Source organism: Lagopus muta, chromosome 8 (assembly GCF_023343835.1).
Source record: "Lagopus muta isolate bLagMut1 chromosome 8, bLagMut1 primary, whole genome shotgun sequence".
In the NCBI taxonomy this organism is placed as follows: Eukaryota; Metazoa; Chordata; class Aves; order Galliformes; family Phasianidae; genus Lagopus; species Lagopus muta.
Window position 1 is genome coordinate 25,096,676 of NC_064440.1, and position 10,838 is coordinate 25,107,513.

Sequence of the window (10,838 nt, forward strand, 5' to 3'; positions counted from 1 at the left end):
TTCCAACCTGGCCTTGAACACCTCTAGGGATGAGGCATCCTCAACTTCTATGGGCAGCCTGTTCCACAACTTCGCCTCCCTTTCAGTGAAAAATATCTCCAACAAATAATCTACATCTCCTCTCTTCTAGCTCAAAACCATTCCCCCTTGTCCTATCACTATCTACTCACATAAAAAGTTGATTTCTCTCCTGCTTATAAGCTGCATTTAAGTGCTGGAAAGCTGCTATCAGGTCTTCCTTGTACCTTCTCCAAGCTAAACAAGCCCAACTCCCTCAGCAGATGTGCAATGCACAAATGCCTTTCTGAGATAATAAAGTGGAACTCATATAATGTATCATAGTTCATGATTTTAGAGAATGCAAATAACTCAAATACATCATTGCAAAGGCACAATTTCTGCAACTTGAAAGCAAACAGGAGCTTGTGAGCAAGAAAGCCAAAGCAAATGCTCAGAAGGGAATAACCCTCTTACATCTAAACACTGTCCTTATACTTAAATACGCTGTCGTAAAATAAATAATCTGACCAACCTGTGTGGCTTTGTCTCTCATACATGGAACAGCTTGTCCATGATTATCACGAGGCCACTGTCCAGCAAGGTAGGGAGCAGCAAGTGTATCCAATGAGGAAGTCCGGCGAATAATACTGGAAGGGCTTGATGAAGGTGGCCTTGATTTGTCTGCTAGAGTAATAACATCTGATTAGAAAGCAAGAAAAAAAGCTTACTTCTTTTAATTGCCTACAGTAAGTCATATAAAACTAGATACTATTATATACTCTAGCACTACTAGAACTACAAGATTATTCAAGATACAAAACATAATTTTAGTGGAAGAATTGTTCACTTTTCCAAGTTCTGATCAGTTATAACACACAGTGAAATGTCACAAACACTGCATCAGTACCCAAGCAACAGCAGTTATTACCTCAGAGGTGCAACAGCTACTAAGTGATGAAGGCTCAGATGAAAAATGGCTAGGCTCCTCACATCCACCAACAACTAACCAAGAAAATTTGTGCCAAACTTCTTCAATTTAATGCTTAAATTAATGCATTAATTCCTTCCCCTGCACCTACGTGAATTCAAGGGATGTTGTGGCTGAAGTGTTTTATTCCCTGCTCAACATATGATACACAGCAGATTTGCAAAGAGTTCTATCTAACTCCCAGTTCCATAAGTCAGCTTTGATAAGGTAATGATCTACACTTCACAAGATAATCAATGCATTTCCCCCCTTTACACACTGCTTGGTTACTATATTCGTATTTGCCTGACACTAGAGCTTCTGCAACTCTTGCATTTTGATGTTTACACCGATATCACTTCTCAGAACAATTTAGACACTAGCATGAGCCTCCTCTGAAAGAGATTTAAAATAACAAAGATAGGAAGCAAAATGAGGCATAGGAACATGGTTAAAAGAAATCTGCATCTGCCAACAATATTTTAAAGCTGCAGTTAGAAGACTGTAAGCTAGTAAGTGTCAACCGCACACAGAAAGGTCCCTCAAAATTAAGGGGTGACATTTACCATATTAAACAAAATTACAGATAAGAAAGATACAGGCCTCAGATATACATATATTCTCATATGCTATTTCTTCTAGATGTAAAATTCAAATTCAGAAATCAAAATGTTCTAACTAGCACACTCTTTACTCCCCACAGAATTATACCTGAACCTATAGAGAATACAGAGGCCTAAGATGAGTGGTTAAAACACAGCAAGCAGTATATAGAGATCAGAAGAAAGCTTTAGAAGGGCTCTGGAAAAGCTCAGTCATACATCCTCTTCCTGACTACGTCTCTGGACAAGTTCCATACTAAAAGCAGAAATACCATGGCAATTTGTATTCTACATAAATTCATCCATGTGCAAAAGAAGCTGTGCTCCGATTACTGTCAGACTGCTAGTCATAAGATAAAACCACTACCATTAAAAGTCCAGAATTCAATTTCTGTGCCGTTTCAATGTATTAAAGATACACAGAGACTAATAAAACCTGTTAGTTACAGAGGTTCAGTGGCGTGGACAACATTCCCAGAATGCCAGTCTTTTAAATGTAAGTCTACCGACATTCTGTATTAATTATCCTCATACAAACACTGCATTAGGAATATACATTAAAACCATGAAGCACTATAATTATCCACATTAACATAAAGCAGTCCGGGAACCTCATCTGTTTTATTATTTCTAATTGCACCAACGAAGATCAAACTCTGTGTACTGAGCCGAGTGCCGATCTGCTCTCAGGGAGTAGCAACAAAGCTCAGTTTTCAAGTTACCACGCACTTGAAGAGTCCTGTATCAAAGCAAGTCTCTACTACTACCATTCAGCACACCAGAGCGTCTCTTTCTATCAGAAGATTTCAAAATGATTCCTTTTGTCTGCACCATGGGAGAATGTGGCGTGCTAATACAACATGCAAGTCCTTACAAATGATTGCTTCCCACGTTACATCAAACACATTATTTCTCTGAGAAAAACCTGCCGTAGTGCCCTTACTTATTTTTCTTCTGAATTATCACTATTCCTCTTCAAGAAGCTTCTCTCTTCTTTACCAAGAGGAAACAGAAAGGATGTGAGAAAAAATAATCAGGAAGCGCATGTAGTCACTCACATCATCTGCAAGGCAACTGCATCAGACAGCTTCACAATTGAAGAAGCAGAAGCTGCTACTGCCTCCCCTCCCCCACCAAAATGGTGAGGATGGGGCGAACGGCAGGGCAGAAAGCTGCTTATTATTTAAGTTCAAGGGAAGCAGCATATTTCAAGCTACAAAAACTATAAATATCATAAATTAAAGGAAAAAGACTTTCCCTCAGTGAATTTGGATGTCAGAAGACTGCCTTAATTTAGATAGTAAAGGATAATGGCACACGTTTACTTCCTTTCCACTCTCACAACACGTCTGGACACAAATTGCCACAGACTTCAACTCCACGCTGTTTCAAAACACTTCAATGGAAACACATGCAGCGCCTTCATTGCATTTTCCTCTACAGTACTCCAAGTGCTCAGCTGCTATTTTCCCTTGATGTGACCTACATAACAAGAGATCTGCCTCCATAGAGATAACAGTTACAACAGCTGTGGCTGATGAAAAACAATGGAGATGTTTCATCAAACATACAGTTCTTAAATATTAGATCTGTTTTAATTGCCCCGATTACCTCTTTAAACAAACGTCTGTGGAAAGCATCAACCCTCCTACCCGTCCCCTACTGCCCTAAATAAACCCGCATAGAATCAAAGTCTTTCTGCAAGCTGGTTTCCAACAAAGCAAAATAAGAGAACGAGATATAAACAGGACACACACAGCACAAACCAACAAGGTCCACAACGTGGGAAAATACCCAGTAGTTACTGTGTCTTCATGAGCCACTGCAGCACTACTGAGAGACAGCAAGCCACCTATCCATACATCTAACACGCGCATCAAGTGAGCCTCCTCGGAAGGCCATTTAAGCTAAGGCAGCATGACAGTGAGACTGGAGAGCAAAATTGAGCAGAGATGCGTAGCAATAACCAACTGAAAGGTAGGAAAGATAACACTGCCTTGGGGTGGGTCTTCTTAACATATCAGTCCCACAACTACAGTCACATTGGTTTCCTTTCTCAGTCGTAAGACTGCACACCTTTACACTGGAGACCTCACAAAGGAATAATGCTGCAGAGAGAAACTTGTTTATGTTGCACTGCAAGCATTCATCAGGCTCAAATGGCACTGAGACACACAGTACAACCATATGTTTTCCCTCTGGAAGGCAGCCTTGGCTGCTACCTTCCCTTAGATGTAGAAGAACTACTCACTCATTTGCTTCTAGCAACTCAAAACGATGCCTGGGTAGGAGAATGACTCAACGCTGTTTTACAAAATCAAACCTCTGGGAAAAGTATACAAAACCAAGACTCAGAAAGCCCAAGATGCTCACGTTACTTAACTCCAGTGCAAGAAAACACTTCTAATTTAAACACGCTCCCTGGCAGTGCTGGCCACAAGAAATCTAAATTATGATGTTGCAAAAAGGAGTTCACTTTCTGTACACATATCATTTGCTAAACAGCTTACGCAAGCAAAGCAGTCATCTGATGATACACAAAGCCTTTTGTACTCTCTTAACCTACAGTCATGTCTTCTTTAAGTACTGCAACATTTGGCAATTAATGTTGATAGGTCTGCAGCTATTATTTTGCTTTTCACTAAGTTTTAGAAATAAAGAAATTCTACAGTGACATTTAGGTGTGATGGAGTTCCACATCCTCTCCCTCCAGCCAGGACAAGTTCACATCCAAGCTTGATGACTTCCTGATATTCCATTCTAACAGTCTCTTTCACTTTCTTTCACACAAGTGGGCTTTAGTGTCACTTTTTCATGTACTACTCTAAATAATTAAAATACAAAGTAGTTTGAGATAGATCTAAAAGGGAAGAAAGTCACCAGGCTTTACGGATGCCAAACTTGTTATATAGAAAAGGAAGATGTGCTGAGAGAAAGGGAAAAAAACATGACTAAGTTCCTCTAACAGAGGTGTGCAGATGAGTAAAGATGCCTATGAAAGAACGGAACCACAACTGGAGATGGCAGGAGACAGCATAGGAATGAGGGTTAAGAGTTAGTCATCATGCAGGTGACAGGAACGACAGCACAAAATCAGCACTGATTAATATGGAAGCAGAAGCCAAAGCCTGTGAAATCAGTGCTGGAGACTGCAGGGAGAGAGTATCAGAGAACAAAACAGTGTTTTGTGTTGTGAGAAGATCTAAACTCTTGGTCTTACCTTGGGAGGAAGCAGGAAGAAAAACACAGAAATGGAGGGACCGTGCTACCACACCTCCAGCTTATAGTTACCCCATCATCAATAGCAAATTCAGCTAAGTGTTTTGAACGTCTAGTTGCAATTCTGGTTGGGTTAGAATGGGTTAGAATACCTAGATCTAAAGCAGACAAACCAAACCAGAAAATACACACCCAGAGAAAGAACCTATTGAATCAACATTTTCTATATCTAACTTGGAGCTCCTATATATTAAGGAAGATGATAAAAAATCCCAGTTCAAAATTATTCAGAACGTTCAGAATTATCCAGGTGTTCAGAAAAGAACGCCTCAAAACCATGAAGTTAAGCCTAAAGCGTACAATCTGAAGAATCAGTAGTGAAGTTCAGAAGCAGCTACCATTCGTCTAACCTTAAGGTTCCTTTCAATCTAAAGAAACAAACAAAAACAGTAACCCAAAACCACAACGTGGGTGCAGCAATAAGAACAAACAGAAGCCACCAAAAACTGAAAACAAGAAGCAGGAAAACCTGTTATTCAGTAGTAGGCTCTGAATGTTACCCTACAGTGTCCTGCACAACTCCAGCCCCACACAAAGCTGAAAGTTCCACTTCCACATTCCAGCATGTGGCTACATTTTCTCAGCTAGATGAGGAAAGTGAAGCTGGCTCAGGGTCTGTCAAGCACTGGACTACACAAGACAAATATTAAGCAGTATGAACCAGAGTCAATTTGCATTTTGGGTCCACGTGAGCACTGCTCAGAAATGTAATCAGGTGGCAGAAAGTAAACAGACACCACTTATCACTCTCTGCACATCTTGTAAGAAACCAGAAGTTCTGTAAGCATGTGGGTGATGAAGTTACCCGGTTTCTTTCTGTAAGCTAGTTCTCAGATCTGGTAAAGAAGTTCACTGAGCAGCATGGCTCCAGCAGCCCTGACATCCTGACCTGCAGACAGTACGACTTCCACACCCTCAGCAGCCTGATGCACTTTTGAACCTGGCTGTCAGGAGCGGCCGTTCTCCTCCTTGATTTCCAGGTCAGGAGACTGCGTCTCAGATGAGAGCTTCAATACCATTTCCAGGAAGAAGATTAATGATTAGCAACAGTCTCCAGTGAAGAATATAGACATTCTTCAATCCAGAGCCTCAGAACGCAACCTTCAGTAAAGCAAATCTTATCCGCAAAGCTGGACATCTAAAGCAGAGCCTAAACGCCTCTGTGGCACTGCTCCGTACCATACCATACACCTGCTCCCCCAAAATGCATCAGAGAAGTACCTCTGAAAAGAAAGCAAAACAAAGCGAACGCCTGCTTTGTTGAAGCACAGCACCAAGTGATTACGACCAGGTAATGTGGCAGCACTCCTCCTCAGGGGCCAGGATGGGAAATACACAGAGTCTGGCTATAAACGTGCTTTTAGATGAAGGAAAAGCAACAAAAGGAAAGGCGCACGATTTCCGCACGTTACTCAGTGCCCCGCGACGCCCTCACGGAACGGCTGCCGCGGCTTCGGATCCTCGAGCGCCCCTCAGGCAGCGGCCGCGCGCCCCCCGCCCCCTCAGGCAGCGGCCGCCGGGTGCCCGGGGCAGCGCTCACCTTTGCGGCCCGGCGAGCCGGGACTCTTCCTCTCCGGCGAGCTCCTGCCTCGCTCCGGGGAGTGCCGCGGGTGCCGGACCCTGCCCGCCGCGGAGCCGCCCTCCGGCAGCGGCGAGGAGCACGGCGAGGGCCCACAAGCGGCCGGCGGGGGCGGCGGGGGGGGAGGCGGCGGCGGCGGCAGCTGGTGCGGCCGCGGGGGGCTGCCCCGGGCCCCGCCGCCGCGCGTAGGGCTGCCGCCTCCCCCCGGCGTCTGCGCGGCCGCGGCGGGGCCGGCCCGCCCGCCAGTGGGCGCCGCGCGCGTGGGGCTGATGCTGCGCGAGGCGGCCGCCGCGCGCGCGAGACCCCCGCCCGGGGCGCTGGCGCCGCTCCTCGTGGGGCTGCCATGTTGCTGCTGCTGCTTGAGCTGGAAGGGCACCGTGGCCCGCATGGGCTGCAGACGGCCGCCCGCTCCCGCTCCGCCGCCCGCCGCCGCCGCGCCCCCTCCCCCGGGGGAGGCGGCGGGGGTCGGGGAGCCGCCGCGCCGCACGCGCTGGTGGGACATCGTCCGCCGGGGCCAGCAGCGGGAAGCCGAGAGAAGGGCGCGGGGCGCGGGCGGGTCCTCGCGGGGATTCGACGCCTCGGGCGGCCGCCGTGCCGCGCTCCGCGCTCCGCTCGCGCCCGGCCCCGAGCTCCGCACGCTGCCCGCCGCGCCGCCGTGCGCCTCATCAACAATAGTGCCCCGGCCGCCCGCCCCGCCCCGCCCGCCCCGCGAGCACTCCCATTGGCCGCGCCGCCGCTCGGCTCGCGCAGTTACGGCGCGCCCATTGGCTGCGGGGCGCGCTGCGGAGCGGCCGGGCCTGCGCGGGGAGCGGGAGAGGGCCGCGCTTAAAGCGACACGCGGCCCCACGCCGCCCCGGCACGTGCCGCGGGGCTGTGGCTGCGGGCGATCCCCGCGGGCCGGGCGGCGGGGGCGGCGCAGCGGCTCCGGGCCCCGCGGGGAGAGCCGTCGCATGGAAGCCCGCGACCCGGCGGGGAACGGTGACCCGCGAGCGGGATTTCGTCCCGGGAGGCGGCCGCACGGCAGCGGTAGGCTGCCAGCGCGGCGCTGGGAAGGGCGAGGGCTCAGCGGCGGCTTATCCAATCGCCTCGCCACCGGCTTAGCGCTACTGATATGTGGGTAATATCCGGGCAGACTTGGCCCTCCTTCCCCTTAATCGCTGTGTTTACTGCTCTTCGTCAGGTTCGTTGTGTCTTCTCCTCGGTATTTTAAGGGTAGCGGGTGGCTGCAGGCGTTCTCTTAGCCTGATGTGTCCTTTGGCGAAGAGAATGCAGCTTTGTGTCAGGCTGCTACTCGTATGCTGAATCCCTTAGATGCGAGACAAGCAGCCCTCAGCACCTGCAGGCCACGAAGGAATCCATCAGTTCTATTCTTTGTTGCCAGTGCCTGTCCTGTGCGACTTAGGAGGACTGTCCTGAACCAAACGCCAAGTTCTCGTCAGTATTGCTCTGCAAGATGTGTGCTGCAGTTGAGCACCACTGCCATGACACAAATGGTGCGACAACAAATTACGTGCTGCTCTCCCTTGGACAGGTGGCTTATTTCTCCTCTCTCTGGTGCTGTTTCTGATTGAAACCCCCTTCACTGAAAAGCCCCATCCCCTTTTGCAGAGCTCTATTCGTGTAGCTGACACTTTTAACAAGCCTGAAAAGCAAGTTGCTGTGTGTAGGCCCTTTGTAACAGTGCTTGGGCACAGGTCTAATTCAAGCCTTGGGAGTAGCAATCAATTTTTGCAATGGGAAATCAGACTGGCAGAAGAGAACAGGGTTGATGTGTGACTAGAGGAGGTTGCTATGAAGCTAGTCGGCTCTCGTGCACTGAAATAATTAAACTTTGTTCAAAGCTCATGATGCTTGCTCACAGGCTACATAATGGCAATGTAGACTCCATGACAGCAGATGGGTTAGCCAAAGCTGTGTTCAGTACTGAAAACTGTTCTGGGCTACAGGTTAACCTATGTGTACTTGGCTTTGTTGTTGCAATTTTCAATCTAGAGCAGAAAATGTACTCCACTGACCTTCCTGCTGTGCCATCACCCACGGCCAGTGCAGTTGCTCAGCAGGTTTTCATTCCTTGGGTTATTTTTCTTCTCCAGAAATACTGGGGTTGTTTGGAAGCGACATGCCATAAAGGTATTCTTAAGGCATTAAATATTATGAACAAATTCTAATTCCTGTTGCTGTTTTGAAGAGGCAAAAAATGAAAGGTATTGATTTATATCTTTTTTGTATGATGTGCTTTTTGGATCCAAGTCACAATATTTGTGACAATTACAGTGCTTCCTGCATTCTTGTCACAACTGCAAACATGGCACTGCCATGCACAGTTCTGTATAAAGCAAAGCATTTACATGTGCTGTTTCTCAGCAGCCTTGTCGCTTTGCGTGCGTTAGAGATGAACATTCGACATGTAAAATCGTGTACTCAGACCGAATCAGACTGTGTGTGCTTCATACATTCATTTGCTTAAACTAACAAATGTGTTGCAACAGGATCTTACTCCTACACCCTATGGAAATAAAAGAAACAGCTAAAGCAGTATTATGAATTACTTGCGAGTAGTTCAGAAACGTTCTTAATAACACAAAAGTCAAAGTAATGCCCCCCCGCAGTGGTTTGCATCCAGACGTCCCCCCCTGCTGGCAGTGCACATCTCCCCACACTTGGATTTATCCCAGCCGTCACACAGCTTCCCACATTCTGACCTGCTGGATGGTGCCCGGGCTCCGCTCCACACATTTCATTCAGCTTCATGCAGCACCTGTAGGCTGTGCATTCGTCCCATCAGTGGCTCTTACTCTGCCCATAACACCTGATGTGATGGTGCCAACAGGAATCCAAATAAAAAAACAAATGAAAATGATTGTCACAAAGGCTGTGAGCCTTCTTCCATCATCTCCCAAACCAGCCCTTTCATCAGTCAAACAAGGGCCGGGGAGGTATAACTAAGTTCATAAGCCCCAGTCCCAATGTACTCTCTACAAAGAAAACTAACACTTAAGGAACCTTGCTGTCCTGAGGACCGAAGGTTTATTAGTAGAATCACTCACTGCTCATAATAATGTATATGAAAAACCTACTGTTAAAAATATCAGAACGAGCAAACCTGATGGAAAACAAATGCACTCCAACTAGCTTCAAATGTGTTCTTGTCTTATTCTGAAGTTAAATAAATGCAAAGCAGCACACATAAAGGAGAGCTCTTCTGCCTATAATTGTTACAGCTACAGTAGTTGCAAGTAATGTTGAGGGTTGAAAGATTAAAGACTCCAGGAGTCTAATCTAAACAGTAAATTATGCCCCAGGATATTTTGCTGCATTTCCCATCTCTCCCCTGCAGAGTGGGTTAGCTTTGTTTGTCTGAGAGTTCAACAGCAACAAGGGAAAAAGACATTTTGAGGTAGGACAAATATAATGGAATTTGCTTCTCACAAAGCCTTTAAGATTCCACTTAATACTGCAGAATATTTGGGGGGGATCTGGGAAAGCAGGCAGATTGAAAATAAGGTATTAAGATTAAAACAATAAAAACAACAGATGGGGTCTAGGACATAAGTCAAGCTTCATGTAGTAAGTAAAAGGCAACTCAAAGCAAAATATACATGCCACATGTTACAAGGTTACACTCTTTAAGAAAAGTAATATGGTGAGGTGTCAATCCCTCACTGGCATTAAAATAGTACGTTGCACATAACTCCTTCCTTCCAACAACAAAGATTTCCTTCCCTTTAGGTGGTAGTTCTTTAAAAAGTATGCTTCAAAACCTTATTATTTATAGCACAAAAGCACAGAGCTTGCAAAATAATACAAAGGTTTGTGTGCATTTGTATTATGTATAGAGATGTAACATTTCTGTATTCCTAGTCCATAGGCAGAACAATGCATATAAACTGTAGAAGAAAACTCTTGGCCTAAGAATATCGAACACTGTTCTCACAAGCCACAGACACAATTTCTACTCTATTCTATGAGTATAATGTGTTACTGTTAGTAAAGTGTTTATTTCAATCATCAAAATTATCAATTAACTAGATAAATGGAAATATTTCAATAATGAATGTTTTATGGCCATGTTACAGAATGATAAACATTCCGTATATGTGATTAATAGGCACAGATCTATAAATGCTATTCACTTAAGAGAACCTAGGAGACAGAAAGGTTCTTCTCATTCATATCTACAAACTTGACTTGCTTCTGTTTGTTTTCATAGCATTTATAAAAGCCCAAGAAGTTGTGAAAAGCATTCTAGCAGCATGGTTTATTGGTTCACTATGAAGGAGAGGTGAAATAACATGACTTCTCTCTCCACATACATATAGTAACCTTGCTGTTGCTCGTTTAATTTACTTTAGCAGAGTGTGTGATGCGGTGGGGGCATGGGACTCTGAACTGAGAAAATACCTATTCAGAG

The 10,838-nt window shown here is 45.9% G+C and overlaps 1 protein-coding gene across 1 annotated transcript in view; it reads right to left on the reverse strand.

Moving 5' to 3' along the window:
• The window catches only part of FAM117B (family with sequence similarity 117 member B), a 28,893-nt gene extending 21,851 nt beyond the window's left edge, over nt 1-7,042 (reverse strand). The window contains exons 1-2 of the mRNA XM_048953208.1: nt 6,389-7,042; nt 533-684 (exon numbers count right to left, since the gene is read on the reverse strand). Coding sequence (XP_048809165.1) covers nt 533-684; nt 6,389-6,929 — 693 coding nt within the window. The 5' untranslated portion in view covers nt 6,930-7,042. The remainder of the gene's footprint in view (nt 1-532; nt 685-6,388) is intronic.
• Between the last annotated feature and the right edge of the window lie 3,796 nt (nt 7,043-10,838).